The sequence below is a fragment of the Alligator mississippiensis genome, chromosome 11 (assembly GCF_030867095.1).
Source record: "Alligator mississippiensis isolate rAllMis1 chromosome 11, rAllMis1, whole genome shotgun sequence".
Classification (NCBI taxonomy): domain Eukaryota; kingdom Metazoa; phylum Chordata; order Crocodylia; family Alligatoridae; genus Alligator; species Alligator mississippiensis.
The window spans coordinates 11847000-11862720 of record NC_081834.1 but is presented as its reverse complement, the minus strand read 5'-3'; the positions used below and the strand labels follow the sequence as shown (position 1 = coordinate 11862720).

At 44.5% G+C, this 15721-nt stretch overlaps 1 protein-coding gene across 1 annotated transcript in view; it reads left to right on the top strand.

Annotated features, from left to right (window-relative positions):
* The window catches only part of SLCO3A1 (solute carrier organic anion transporter family member 3A1), a 213656-nt gene that overhangs the window by 185417 nt on the left and 12518 nt on the right, over window positions 1-15721 (top strand). Inside the window, exons 8-9 of the mRNA XM_006273738.3 lie at window positions 5420-5595; window positions 11281-11345. Coding sequence (XP_006273800.1) covers window positions 5420-5595; window positions 11281-11345 — 241 coding nt within the window. The remainder of the gene's footprint in view (window positions 1-5419; window positions 5596-11280; window positions 11346-15721) is intronic.

Below are 15721 nucleotides of genomic sequence, written 5' to 3'. Positions count from 1 at the left end.
CTAGCCATCTTCTTACCTAAGAGTGAGAGCAACTGAATAGGCCATCTTTCACTCGCTTGCATAAATGTCTCTGACAGTCTTCCTGCATCACATGAAGATCTGTCAGACCCCAGAGTGACCAGCCTGGGCCTGGGGCAGAGTCCAGACCCACCTGGAGGGACTCACCGGTTCTGCGCCTGGCTGCTTATAGAAAGATCGTTTTCTTCCCGCTGCCTCCCCTCTTTCTCCTCACTGCTGTTTCTTCACTGGCCGCCCTAATTCCTCTGCTCTCCATCGTGCCCTGCCTTCCTCATTCCCGCTTCCTTCCCTTTCCTCCTTTTCCTCTGCTGTTTCAACCACTTTTTCTCTCGTCTCCCTTCTCAAACAGAGTCGAGAACAGAGGACCAGCGGAGCAGCAGGGACTCCAGCTTACATTGATAGCCACAGGCACTCTGTTTATTCAGTCTCACTATCTCTGGGTTTGTTTCATTTAAAGAACAAACCCTCTCTGGGGAAGGAGACCAGCTCTTTAGTGACTCAGAATCTCCTATGATACCTTTTAAGATGAGGGATTTTTTTTTTTAGGGGTGGAGGGAAAGAAAGAAATGCCTGAAAAGACTGTCCCATTATTTTGTTATTATTATTGCAGCTTTGCTATCTTAAGACTGATCACTGCAGGAATTAAAGGGGCTCCATGGATACTAGGATCCTTAGTGCTACAAGCGAGATAACAAAAGATAGATTGGCCAGAAATCTCTTCTGAAGCACTCCAGGCCCCTTGCTCTTCTGCGTACCTGGGATCTTATTAAATGAGACTGGGTGCAGTGGCTGCTCACAGCTGTCGAAGCAGCACAGCGCGCCATATCCAATTATCCCTGCTCTGCTTTGCCCTTCTTTATTTGTGAAATTGTATTGCATTGTGGTTCCCCCCACTTGCCCTGCCTCTGATACGCTCAATGCTCTGCCTCTCCTTTCTAGCGAGCATACCATGTAGATCACTCACTTTTAATCCTAAGCCACCCCAGCGGAAACTGGGAAATCATTGCATCTCACAAAAAACAAAGGACAGCTTCCTGCCCATCTCCACTGTGCCAGGCCAGAGACAGATGTGCTGTACAGCTACTAGGTGTGTGAGAGGAGGCAGGCAACTCAAAAAAAGCAGGCTGGTGCTTGAAGAAGGCAGAGAAAGACGGGCATTAAAACTGAACAGTGAGGTGCATCTCATGCTCTCCGTTCCCTCCAAGAAGGAACACACAAGCCTGGAACAACCAGGAGGCTGAGACAAGAGCTCGCTGCTAATAAGCAATGAGTCATGGCACAAAGCAGAAATCTCCTGCCATTTATCCACCCTGAAGGGTACCAGCCCTTGCATCTGACCTCATTGGCATCTTCAGAGTCAGAATTTCAGCGGGCAGGTGCTACGTCGGGATTTTTTTTTACTTTCCACAAGCACGTGCATCTATTTTGGTGACAGGCTGGATTTGTGTCAGCCTCTCTTCCACCCTCTAGTGACCGCTGTAAGATCTCTGTCTGTCTGTCTATCTGTGTGACCCATGGGCCCAGGACCGATGACATAGTTTCACAGCCAACCTCTCAGCAGGAGCAAAGGAGACACCATGATACCAACATCTAGGTCTTTGAAGAGGATTTTAGGCCAGGACATTGCACGCAAAATTGCAAAAGCTGCATGTGTTAATCTCCTGCATTTCCTTTGGCATTACCCTTGTGCCCAATTTTGCTCCCTAACACCATTGACGTGGAACAAAGCATCAGTAGAAAGATGTCTGCCCGCTATGCCAGGTCGTTGGCAAGGAAAAAAATTAACTAGTTACTTGCAGAGCATAAATGTGAAATTTATGTTTATTCTGATTACAGCAAACTTTTCATTGCTTAAAACAGAGCATTGTAAAGGAAGCACGGCATATGTCTCCAATGATTGTGTCAGGTCTTCCTGATCATTAGATAAGTATGATGCCTAACATATCACAAATATAAACCCACCTAGCAAACATCGTGCTCTCCCACACTCTCTGTCTTTCCTGGTTTACTTCATCGTCATCTTGGGGCTTTGGCAGTAATGTTTTGGGCATGAGTTACAGAAGCAATAGCATCCTCTGGAAAGGACATTATCAAGAATTATGGACTGGTTTGGCCAAACAGTGGCCCTGAGGCAAAGCCAAATTGCCAAACTAAGTTTTAAACCCATAATCCAGGTAATGACCTGCCTAGAAGGCCTTGTGGATGTTATATGCTTGTGATGAGCCAAGGGTTGCTTTTTACAGGGACATAAAGTTCTCTGAATGCTTTATTTAATGTTACCCCATTGTTTGTTTCCCAGCTTTTCTTCTCTGTGGACAACTTCTGATGTAGTTTGTAGCACTCGGTTAGTTTGTCTGTCTTAGACGCCATTGTTCTCTGTGATTAAGTTGGTCTGAAGACGTGCAGTTGAGCCTGAGGCTCAGGTGTTTATTAGCGCTAAAGGGGGAAAGGAACAGCTCTTTCATTTCAGGAAATTCTCTTTCTAACCATTCCTCGACTATCAATGACCCTAGAGACCTGAGCCATAGACCATATATCTTGTTTGTTGCATGGTGGTGGTTTTCAATTACCCCTTCGGCAAGAAGAACATGATTTCCAAACCTGATGTTACAGCACTGAACTCTTAGGGCATTTATAGACATGTTTCGGGAGTGGGGGTGGGGTGCTTTAATTAGAGCGGCTCCAAGAACTGTTCTAATTAAAGCACCCAGAATTGGCATCCCTGGGCTGAAAAATGGCAGTGAGGGTGCTTTAACTAAAGCATGTTCAACGAGCTTTAGTTAAAGCACCCCCGCCACCATTTTTCAGCACGGGGACACTGATACATGTGACACTGGAATCTGCTGGAGCGTGCTAGTTCCCACACTTCAGCAGACTCAATTAATCGAGACTGGTCTAATGCGCTGTAATTACAGGGCTGCCTCACTGCATGTGTATTGGCACCCTTAAGGCTTTACATTGAAATACCAACCGTTGCTCACCAATTACTGCCATTTTTTTTTTGATAACACAAGTATGGGGAGTTTCCCCTCATAATTTCTGCAAGCAGTTGAGCCAGCTATATGTGTAAATTTTGCCACTTATAAAAATCCAGTGCTCAGGCAGTAAGCTTTCGAGTTGTAGGAAGATGATGATAAATTTGCGACCGAATGGCGACAGGATTGCAAGGCATTCTGTGGGACTCAATAGTGATTTGGCATGTGGAGCAAAGTATTGCCTCTTCACAGAAAGAGGGTGAGCATCTGTGTTTTATGTTTCCATTTTTGATGTTTCCGCGTTTGATGTCAGTGTGTTGCTGTAGCACATGCTATGATGTCAGTAACAAACGATCAAAGATCTCCTAGGCAAGGACTGGATTGGGCACCCTGCACAGTGCTGCATTCGAAACAAGCTGTATTGCACTGCCGTAGGATATTGCTGTTAAAGCTTGATGCATTCAAAAGAGGAGACTGAAAGAGGATAGAGGGGGAAAAGGTCTCAGCAGTGGAGTTAGACACACATGGAGTGGAGAGTGCTCCTGCGGCTCCAGTTGCCTGGGACGATTTCTGCCCCAGGCAGATTTGCAGCTACTAAGCTGCTCCCGTTACCCTCTATAATACACCTGAAGTACATCCTAGCCCAATACATATGTCTAATTGAGACCGAGTTCTGACATCCTGCTTACCTGACACCAGTGTAACTCTACTGGATTCACACCAGATTTGGTTTCATGTAAATCAGGACAGAATCTGGCCACTGAGCATAAGAGCTGCGTCCCTCTTTCCTACTGGGTTTCAGCTGCAGGGACTAAGCCAATTCCATGTATATGCCTGAGACCCCCTTGGCTTTTGTGCACAATAAGGCCTTCCCCATAATAGGTAGGCCAGCAGAATTGATTTGGGTCTTGTCTATACCAGGACTCCAGCATGAGCACATTGCCAATGAAGCGGTAGGCTGATGTTAGATGGGGCTTATCCCAATGAGGTTTGCCCCCATAAATTGCCAGCACAAGTCCAACTAGCAGCACCGCAGTCTGTCTACATTAGGACATCGGACTGGTGTAAGGACAGCACTGTATGTACTAGTTGCCCTCATTCTGACCATCTGGCAGGTGGCTGTTTCAGGCTGGAGGGAGAGGTGCTTATTACAGACAGACGGGCACCTGCCTTCACGCTGTAGTATAATGAGGTTCCAGGAGTCCTATGGGCTTGTGTCTGCCAAAGTGATTTTAAAAAGAAACACTTGACTCCAATAGAGAGAGGGATTAGTGTCAGCAAGGGGATGCGGGGGTCCCTGTTGGTATCTGTGGAGGCACTGAACTAGAGCATCTGCTGTTGTGAAGCCCTAAATAAGTCCCAGCCTAAAAGCCAAGGAAGCTCTCTTTGAACCTTAGGGGGGAGTTGGCTTCTGGATTTTGCATGTTATTTTATTATCTTTTTCTGGCGTTCTCGTTTCCTTATGAACACGTGACCTACAAAGCCAGCTGCCTGGCAGAGACAAGCCATGAATCATTTATGATAGTTTTCGCTCTGTATTCATTAAGGGATTCCTTGCTATTACTGTGGACCTTAATTGTGCTGACATTCCCCCACTCCGAAATTCCAGCAGGGTGAGCACAAAAAAATAAAATAATAATCTGACAGGCAAACAAAGCTTCTTCTGACATCCTTTGCTTGCAGGAAAGATCAAAGGGAATGTGGTGGCTTCTTTTTCCTTCTGATTGCATATTGATAAAGTTTAGCTTGCCTGACAGCAGCTTTCAGCTCTGCACAAATCCTTCTCAACTGGATGGCATCTATTAGTCCCATAATACATTTGAGGACCATTATCACTGGTGTCTCTGCCATCACCCCTTTGATACCTAGCTCATCACAAGAAGGTACACTCATCGTGGCCTCTCCTTCCCAGCATACCATGCACCCGAATGAGACAGCCAAGCAGCAGCAGCAGCGAGCAGAGCTGCAGATTTACCTCTTTTTATTACAGTGATTTAATTATAACAGTCAGGAAGACAGAGGTGTAGATTGGAAAGTAATTATAACCTTAATCCGGTGACACTTTTGTCATGACGCAGATCCACCAATCCTTTTCTTTCTTCTCTTCACAAGGGTTTAGCTTGATGGCAATTTTCTTGCCGCAGAGTTTGTTTGCAAGACTTGAAAGGAGAGGAAGAAAAGAATAAGGCAGGGAAGGAGCTACCTCGCTGCTAGAATGAATCAGAGCCAGTGCTCTTTTGAAAACGCCAAGCCTTTCCCAACTGGCTCAACAAGCGACTTTATTAACAGTTAGTTAATTTACCGCCGGAGTAAATGGAAATGCCAGTTGGCAGCATCCCCCGTGTAAAAAGCCAGGTCTTGTTGGGTGTGGGGAGGAGGGGGTGGGATCTGTTCTCACTAAACCCTGCGCCATGTGCTTTTTGCAGAATCTCACTGGCTGCGCATGCCTCAGCTTGGTCCCAGCCGAGAACGCTACAGTCGTGCCCGGAAAATGCCCGAGCCCTGGTTGCCAAGAAGCCTTCCTGACATTCCTCTGCGTGATGTGTGTTTGCAGCATGATTGGAGCCATGGCACAGACACCGTCGGTTATCATACTGATCAGGTAAGGCTCAGGAGCTGATGAGTCACTCCGTGTACAGCTCATTGCTGTTTCCAGCAGGCTGTAGAAGATTACCTGAGCACAGAAAAGCTTCTCTCGAGTGTCTCGTTCAAGGTCTGGATGTTACTGCCTTCCACCAAAGTGGAATCCTGGTTTCCCCAGGCCTCTGACCCCATTCAAACCAATGGGAGACACAGTTGATCAGTGGATCTCAGAGATTTGAGTGGATCTCAGTGGATCTCAGTGGGTACGCCAGTACCCACCTCTTCATTTGTTAGCTACACTGATGGTGATCAGAGTTCCTTTGCTTTTCAAAGGAGTGTCACAAACAGGAGTGTAGGTTGTAGCCGTGTTGGTCTAAGGACATCAGCAGACAAGGTCCTTTGGGTAAACCTGATATCTTTTATTAGACCGACTCAGATAGTTGGAAAAATTCTTCTTAGCAAGCTTTCGGGTATAAATAGCCGTCCTCAGGCTGAGGAAGCATCTGCAGTTGGTGTGTGCTCTTCCACTGTCAGGGTCCTCTTCTGCCCCCAACCTCTCTCCACTGTTGTGAAGCTTGAAAACTAACTAAGATTTGACCCTCACATTGTATCTTGCCTCCAGTGAGCCTTAGCTCTGTCTATCGCAGTCCAGGCCCTGCAGCTCTAGCAAAGGAAGTTTTGGCTGTTTATGAGGCATAATCCTGCCGTTTGTACAAAATCATCGGTCCTCTCTTCCACTCAGAGCTACCTATCAATTGCTCTGCAAATCACCTTTACCAGAGGCAAGCAGTAAGGTAAATGAAACAACAAAAAGATGTATCCCTCAAGCAAGATAAATCACATAAACATGTAACTGGAAGTTGTACAAATTGAATACAAGAAAATAACCCCCACAACATCAAAGAAGGATCTCACCCTCCTCCTTTTACTAAAATGCAATACCTCTTTCTTGGCCCAAGTAACTGTATAGCTCTCTCCTGACGGAGTTTCCCTGGAAGTAGCTTCTCAGCTTGACATAATGGTTATCCCAGGTCTGGCAGCTGGGGGACTAAATCACTCAAAGATCTTTAGCTAAGAAGCTTCTCCCAAGGAATCCCTTAAGGGACCGTCACTTTATTCACTCATGTATATTCTGTTCAGTTCTTGAGGAGCATGTCTGTGTTATGCAGATGAGTTCCTCTCCGCAGAAATGCATCTGTCTGTCAGGCCAGGTGGCGTTGCTGATTTACAATTATATCTAAGACATGTCAGAATATTTTTACCTTCCCAGCCAGATAGCCCCCAATCCAATTTCCTTAGCTAACAGTCATTCACAAGAGGTGTCATCCCTCTCTTATCCTTTTCAAACGTGAGAAATATCAGTCTTTGCTCGCTATTCCTTGCAGGTGTCCAGCTTCTGCAAATGGTTCCCATTGCTAAAGGCTTCCCCACTTTGAAATGTAAACCATGGTTGTCCGGGATTGACAGTTCTGCCCAAATATGTACCACTGCCTCTCTGGCTGATGGATATGCTTAGCCATCCCAAATGCAAATTCTCAGAGGTTAACTTCCCTTCTGCCAGCCAGGGCTTTCTCTGAATTGTGAATAGCCATTGACCGGCCCAGGCATCCCTGACATTTAAGTAGCGTTCACTCTGTTGACTATTACTAATCACATTATAAAAATTAAAAAAATGCATTCACCTCCAGTACCATAGTTCATACAAATGCAACAATAATAAAACCGAACATAGCTTAACGTCGGCTATAAATTGAGACCAAGCAGTATATTAGTAAACCTAATTTGGGAAAAGATCTATGGTGATAAACTGTGAACCCCCCAAATCAGCACTGCCTTTGGAGTGAATTTGTTTTACAAGACGGAGGCTCAGATTGTCAAAACCCATGCCGCTTAATAAGCGCTTAGCTCCCCAGTAGACACCAAAAAGCAATCAGGACTCATAGTAGAGATGATATCTTTTATTAGAACAACAAGTTTTTTGCAAAAAAAAATTCTTTAATTGCAAAAGAGCTCAACCTTCTGTGAAGATTGGGAGCTGCTGAATGATGGGGTCGTCTGAAAATCCGGCCACTTCATGAGATATCTGAAAGGGGGGCAGATCCTTCTTGGATGCCTGGTCTCCAGTGCATGAATTCAGGTGTGCAGGTCACTTCCTTTGTTTCTCCAGGTCTCTGTTATGTTCAGCAGTGGCACGTTCATCCCTGGTAGGATTCCCCCAAGTTCAGTGTATAATACTGACTTGGCGAATGGACCTGAGGCAACCTGAGTATGGACAGGTAGGAAAAATGGTGCTGGAAGGGGTGAGGTAGAGAAGGTTTGGGCTTTGGACACAGCCACACAGAAAAGGAGCGGGGATGAGAAAAGTTCTGTTTCTGTCCTTTTCACAGGGGCTAATGATTTTAATGCTAAAATCAGTAAGGTGGCAGAATGGCAGCCACACAATAGCTGAAAGCTGTGGCTTGATGAAGATGTTTTAGGAAACATGTGAAAACAAGAGACCCAAGGATGGACTCAATGAGCTAGTCTCAGTTAACATGCACATCAGCAGAGGTTAAAATGTTAGGGGCAATGAGAAGTGTGTAGGTCCCTGCTGGATTTGGCCCAATATGTCAACAGCAGCAAAAGCCATTTTTTAGTTATGTTTAGTGCATTGTATGGAACATTTGTGGCTGCAGACATATATTCACATGCAGAACAAATGCACTATCGTACACATATGCATCTAAACCTACCTTTTATTTGGAATGATGGGGTCTGTCCAGGTCATCACTCACAGCCTATAATACCCGAGGCACAATAAACAGATCCAGTCTGCAGCCTAGAAAATTCCAATAAAATTCAATCAATAAGATCTGTTAGAAACACTCTTGAGTGGGTCTCAGACAGATCAGCCATATGAGGGCATGTTTTCCTGCAGGGTCTAAACTGAGATATTCTACCTCCTAGTTCATTTCTCTCTTTGCATCTATGGTAGCTAAAAGGAAATCAAATTTCCAGTGATAAATATTGTGGCAAATGTAATCTGAGGCTTGAAGGGTTCTTTGTTCAGGGAAATTACCAGCACTTGTAGGACTCTGAATAAAGTCATCTTAAGGTGCATCTTCAAGCGAGACAGACCAGTGGCCAGGCAAGAAAGAGAACACAAGAGAAAAAAAGATGTTAAAAAACTTCAATTTCACAGGCCTTTCAAACAGACAATTCACACACAGAAAATCATAACTATATTCCTGCCAGAACTGCCAATTTTGATAACAAATGTTCAGACAATCTGCAGCTTTCCACGTCTTGCCTGATGTTCTGGGTATGCTGCAGTTTCTAAGTAACAAGGTCCAAAAACCAATCTCACCATACATATATGTGCAAGATGCTTCTGGCTTTGAGAGTTGAACTCTCTACCCATTTGGGCAAGTTAAAACAAAACCGTCTCTTCCTGAGAGTTGATTAGAGTTTTGCAGCTGAGGAAAGAGGTATTTTCCTTTGGCCTAGAAAGAGGCAGACTCAGACAGCCACACTTGGGCACCTGACTTTGTACATGCACTGAAGTCTGGTTTGAATGGCCACAGTGCAATCTAAGGGATTAATGTTTTAGACACAGCCTGGAGCCGCTTACATTGCTTTTGAGTGATAACTAAGGAGATGGTGGGAGACAAGGCTACAAAGGAGGGAGAAGATCATGTCATTCAAGGACATTTTAATAAGGCTTTGAACACATATAAATAAAGGAAATCTCAATTGTTTGTTCGAGGCCCTCTGGCATTATTTATCAGTTCTCCAGAGGGGTGTCAGTGCCACCCAGACAGAAATTAAGAAAAGTTTGTGCCATAAAGGGTTAATGCGCTGAAAGCCTAATTGGCTACTTATTTATTTCTGATGAAAAATTCACATTGACTTCAGTGGGAGCTGCTGCGGGTTTTAAGTACGGTATATAAGAGCAGTCAGAGGAAAGGGGTGAGTATCAGAGCTGGGGGGGGTAGCATTTTCCTGGGTTTCACAGGGGGAAAAAAATCATTCTTTAAAAAAAAAAAATGCAATGGAAAAAATGAAGCTTCAGGCTTTTTACTGAACAATATATTAAAAGTATTTTTAGAAAGTCATTTGGATTAGATTTCATAGATTTCATAGACATTAGGCCTGGGCTTGTAAGACCTCGTAAGATCAGATGTTCCAAATGAAAAATTTTCACTAGCTCTTTGGAAAAAAAAAAATAAGGAAACTGAGTACTGTGAAGTTTGATGGTCCCCCACTTTCCATCTTTCCCCACTCTCAAGCCTTTAACCATTGGAGTCCATTTCTAAGGGGATGGGGTAGATTCTCCATCATTTGAAGTCTTGAATTCAAGGCTCTATATCCCCTTAAAAGCGGTGCTGTTGTTCAGCCAAAATGTTATGGTCTTGATGCAGAAATTATGGAGTTGATACAATACAGCCTGTGATATTCAGGAGGATCCGACCCGATGATCGAAAGAGTCCTATCTTACCTTTGACAACTGTCAGAAGCAGTAATGGATTCAATGCTGTCTAATTCCGTTCCATCATACATATACATAGAGGTCCCACTATGAGCACAGGTGCCTTGAGTAATATATTTATAAACTTGGGAAAATGTTAATAGAAGAGTGTGGGTGTAGGGCATATTTTTCAGGGTATGGTCACATAAACCAATAACCACTAGGAAAACTAGAGTGTGAAATGTGGTGTTAGCTACTCCAGACTCATTTCTAGTGTGTACATTCTTACCCTGGGGAAAATGCAGAGTGTCTTGCCACATACAATGGCTGAGGGGCAAGAGCATATACAGGAGCAGTTACTGCAAAGTAGCTGACAGTCATAAATTCATAGCCTCATTGACCTCATGCAGTTTTGTTCACGTGTCCATACTCTAAGTTTCTCTTTCTGGTGGGGCCTTTTATCTGACATCCCTGCCCTGCTTTCCTAAGCCTTTTATGTACCAAAAAACATAAACACCATGTAAGAGAATATGTGCTTATAACCAGATTAATCCCTTGTGACATTCAATGAGTTCAGCAGGCCTACGCCATTGAACGGCTTCAGGCTGCAATGTCATGCGAATTAAACAAATGAGGAGTGAATTAGTGAAGTTACACTACCCATCAGATAGAGCGGGTTTCATTCCAAGTAAAGGTGGTGATTAACCTGGGCCATTTGCTTCCGAATTTAAAACCAGTCCTGAAAGTAATCTCGCCTTCACACACAATATCCCATGTGGGCAGGTCAGTGTATCAACCCTTGCTGGCCTGGTTGATTTAATAATCTGGCATGGTCTCTGGTCTTTTGTCCTCTCTGCTCTTTCATTCACGTTCCCCTGTGAAGTTATAATGCAAGGCTTGTTGTTGGCTTCTAACCTGCCAATTCACTGTGTCCGGAGCCTCCGAAGCAATGCTGTGATTCTGCAAATGATGATTTGCTGGGATGGGATTTACATTTTCCCCCTTTTCAATGACAAGATTAGCAGCTGTTATTAACAGTGCAGCTAAATTCCTGAACCTATCACACAGCTGCAGTTGCAATTACTTTTCAGGCTGTAGGCACTCAGAGCAAAAAGGAAAAAAAAATAAACCCCATAATGATTTTGTGAAGAGGTGACAGTGGCATCCTGATTGACAGCAAAGCATAGCTCTGGGGTGTGTTAATTAAAGCGGTGTGATAAGAATCACTTTCATTACCTACCTTTCTCCTCCATACAGAACCGTGAGCCCTGAACTGAAATCCTATGCTTTGGGGGTGCTCTTCCTGCTTCTCCGTCTGCTAGGTAGGTACAATCATTTCTTTTCCCTTCCCCTCTGTACTTAAAAGTGAACTGAATGTTTATTTGCCCATCAGGGGGTAAGTATTTACCAGCTCCATCCATGCAACCCTTTTGGAGGCTGAAACCCTGTCAGAGGCTGTCACTCAGTGGAACTGGAGACCTGAGACCTTTCTCAGACATGCTCCTTCGATACAGAAGGTCCTCCAAGGGGAATGGCACCTGCCTTCCCTGCCACTTTGATTGTGCCAATGGAGGAAATCACAGCACTGAGTGAGAAACAACCCCTCACCCCCCACAACCAGTTCCTTCTCCGTAGTTGTTATTAACATGTCAGCCGCTTGTGAAATTACTCCTTTATTGTGCTGCCGAACCACGGGGGATAAATGCTTTCATGATAATTTGAGGAGAGGAGCTTTGTAACACATTGTGCAGCAGCCCTGTCTTTGGACTCTGAGGGAGGAAAACAGAAGGGGGCTAAAAACCCCGGCTGAACCTTTATGCTGTCTCCTGGCTTAATGTCCCATTAAAATACATTTGGCCAAACACTGGACCAGTGCCTGTTTCCTCATAGCTGAATTAAAGGGAAAATGTTATGCCTCTGCATGCAGTTTTTTCCCTCCCACACATGTTGAAAGGGATGACTGTTGGGGAGAGGTCATAAAGGCAAGGCTTGAATTTCTCAGTATTGCCTTGGACCACATTAGATGACTTTGTCCCATCCATCACGTATGGACTTGTCTCACTCATACATTTTGCACTTATTCTGCGCGTGAAATTTCTGCTCAGCTCAGTTGGCCAGACTGTGCCCCAGACCCGAAGGCCCAAAGGACGACCCTCTGAGCAAGTTACAGTCCAGCTGGTCTGTATGTGAAAACCTGGGTAGAGGCATAGGAACCAGACCCAGTGGCTGCATCTACATGAGACGCTGGCTGCTCAGTAGCTCATTTTTACTGCGCAGTAGCATCACGTGGCATGAAGCATGATGAGTGACAGGCTACTGCATTCAGTGTCACCAAAGAGCCATTCAGGGATGCTAGTACTACGCAGTAATGCCGGTTACTGCACAGTCAGCGTCTCGTGCAGAAACAGCCAGTTTGAGTTCCACAAAGGGTACGTGCGATGGAGTTTAATGTGTGTGCATCCTAACCAGTTTGGTTGTGGGAGGAAGAAGATTGTACTCCATTTGATGTCAGGTGGAAATCCCGCAGTTCTCACATGGCATCCCAGGACTTGGCCACTTGTTTCTTCCCTGTTAGCTAATGATTTGCTTGCTTGGTCCATTGGCCTTCTCCAGGGCTGCCTGTTTTCTTTCATAGTAAGGGGTGAAGAATCCCACAGTCTGATATACCACCTTGGATAAGAAAAGGAATAGCATTTTCCTCCCTAGCTAGTGAGACTTCTGACCAGGGGAACCCAGCCTAACTTCTGTTGAAGTCCCTGGGAATCTTTCATTACTGGTGAAAGGCCTGAAATATGCTGGCTTATCAAGAGCACAACACCTTCCTCCATGATCAGGAAAGCAAAGGACATGCCACAAGCTCTAGACATCTAAATGCTTGGGGAGTCAATAGAAGTCTCCCAGTTGACCCGCATGGGCTTTGCTCAGTCCCTTTAAGCACAGTATTTCCTTTGCCTGGCTCATGTTGTGTCTTCGGCTCTCACAAGTTGAATTCAGAAATCTCACTCAGGGCGTAGCAGGTAAGGCAGGGAAGAAGACGCTTTTTGATTGTAACTTCCTAACATCAAGGTGTTTGCCAGGTAAGCCGGTGAAGAAGATGCTTTTTGATTGTACTTTCCTAACATCAAGGTGTTTGCAGTTTTTGCTACCAACTTTCTATTATTAAAGATACACAATGGGTTTTGGGCTGCTTCCATATATTATCCCATCAGGGCTAGGATCTGCCACCCATACTCACCTTGAACAATGGCTTACTGTACCAGCAGTCCCATGGGCACAGCAGCAGTGATTTTACAGTGAAACATCAGTACACCGCTCTATCCCAGCAGATTTCTTATGGAGTAAGATGATACATTCTGGAGGATCTCAACACTTGTAGACATTGTGCATGGATAATGAAGAGAAAGGTACTGCTCAAATCTCAGTGTGAGTAAGGGTATCCAAATCTTGCCTTGAACAATTTGAGGTTTGAGACTAGCTTGATTGATTTATTTTAAAAGCTTTTCAGTTCACCTTTAAGCTTAGACTTAAGAAGGGAGTGATAATAGCTGCTTCTTGAACCAAAGAGAGTATTAAATATCTGAGGAATGAGACCCGGAGGTGCAATCTGAGTTAATAGATTTCAGAGGCAGCTTCTTTAAACAGCCCTGCAGTTTCTGTACTAAAATGTGTGTGTGTGTGTGTGTGTGTGTGTATATACACACACAAAGAGCAGCGCTCTCTGCAACACTTTTGCAATAAGAAGTAAAGCATAATTGAATCTCTTGAATATTCACTGTAATAATATGAAACACAGCTGAATTCTCCTGGTATCCTCTTGGATGTATTATCTTATTCCATAGGAATTCTTGTGTGAGAGAGCAGCATATTAATGTTGTGGTATAAAAGTGTTACTGCAGTCTCTTAGAAGAGCATCAAAAGCGATGCCATTGGAGCCCCAAGGGTATTGAAAAGCAGCAGCTACTGTGTAAGAGGCTCTGATATGGAGATTTTTTTTTCCCTAATAACATCTCTTGCCTTCATGTATGGGTACAGTTGAAAGGACCTGAGCTAGGAGCTTGGGTGTAAGTAGTCCCCTATAGTTGGGGAGGTTGGGAAACCAGCTCAGGCCCATCTGTAGCAAATATGCCCAATACCTCCATCCTGATTATCTGAGCAAATGGCAACATTGACTGTGCCTGTCTGGAGTGGCAAACAGGTGGAGGTATGCCCATAAGATCCTGAACATGTTTCCATATTTTCCTTGCAGTTTGTCCCAGTGAAGTATCCAGTTCACAGTGGTGCTTCTGCACTTATTTTAAATCCAGCTCATGTGTTTTGCTCAGTGTGATATACCAATGGCTTGTCCTTGGATATGGACATTGGGGCCTACAGAGGCAACTGCTATAGACCTCCTTGCGGTGTCAAGTCTATGCTATGTTGTAGATGTCCAAGCCTTTTACTTGTGGGAATAGGCCTGAAGAAGTGACCAATGCCAGCTTGTTGCTAGGGCTGAAAATCTTTCACTGCTGTCTTCCTTAGAGATCTCTGCGTAGTCACAGCTCTCCCCCTTACCCATCTGGGTCCCATTAAACACATCCCTCTCCCCTCTTGTGAGAACCCCAGAAAACGTACTGCTTCAGTGGGAAAGCATCATTTGGACTGTCAGTGATAACACTTGGGAGAGCACAGATATTGCTCCAGGGTGCCTGACCAGGCTCCCCTTGAAGTCCAGGAGAGTTATCCATTGAGTGCTAAGCCCGCTGAGCTCTATGGGTGTTGGACTGGTGTCTTTGTGCACCCCAAGGGGAATACTGCAATCTGTACAATGGGGGATAAAGCAGCTCACCTCATCCCCAAACCAGCTTGATTTTCAAAGAACCTAGAATGCCAAGTAAAGTCGATGGGGATGTGAATACTCCACACCTCTGTGAGTCAGCTGGCACTTGTCTCTGAACCATAGCCTTGCCCTTTTAACCCCAATAAGCTTATGAAAGAAAATGGGACTCAACTCTCAGGTTCAGATCCTGACCAAGATTACCCCCAAGCTCCCTGTGTGTGCAGATCACAGCTTCTCGTTCAGACCATATCTGGGTTTTACCACTAGCAGAGCGCTGGGAGTGCCACAGTGAGAGCCCCACTGGATTTTCAGGCCCCAAGTTGAGTTTGCAGTTGTCTGCAATTCCTTTCTTAAAAAAAATAAAAAATTAAAAGAATGGAAAATCAGTTTTTACCTTGTAAACAAGCCCAACTTAATCTGGAAAGAAACAAAAAGCAGGGAGCTATGTGCTGTTGTGCTTCAGAGCATATCCACACTTCATGTTTGTTGTATAAAACTAGTACATTTAATGAAGGAAATCTCTTCCCTTAGCATCATCTGTTTTTATTTGCTATGTTCCTGGTATTAATAACTGGTAAGATACCGAAAGCTGACATAGCCATGCCCATCTCCTGCATGTATTAGCCTATGAAAAAGATCAGACAAATTCTGCAGAGTTCTAGTCATTACCAGAGCAAAATAAAGAGCTTTCACTTCCCGGAGGCAAAGGACAAGGCAAGCAAATTATTTGTCATCCTGGCATATCTTGTCATACAGCAAAGAAGTGACATTCATGACAAACTAAAGAAAGACATCTCAGTTTAAGCCAAGAGCTCCATGGTAAATGGTGAAACTTGATCTCTAATTCATTGTCACTCTGCCCTAGATACTGCAGCCCATGTC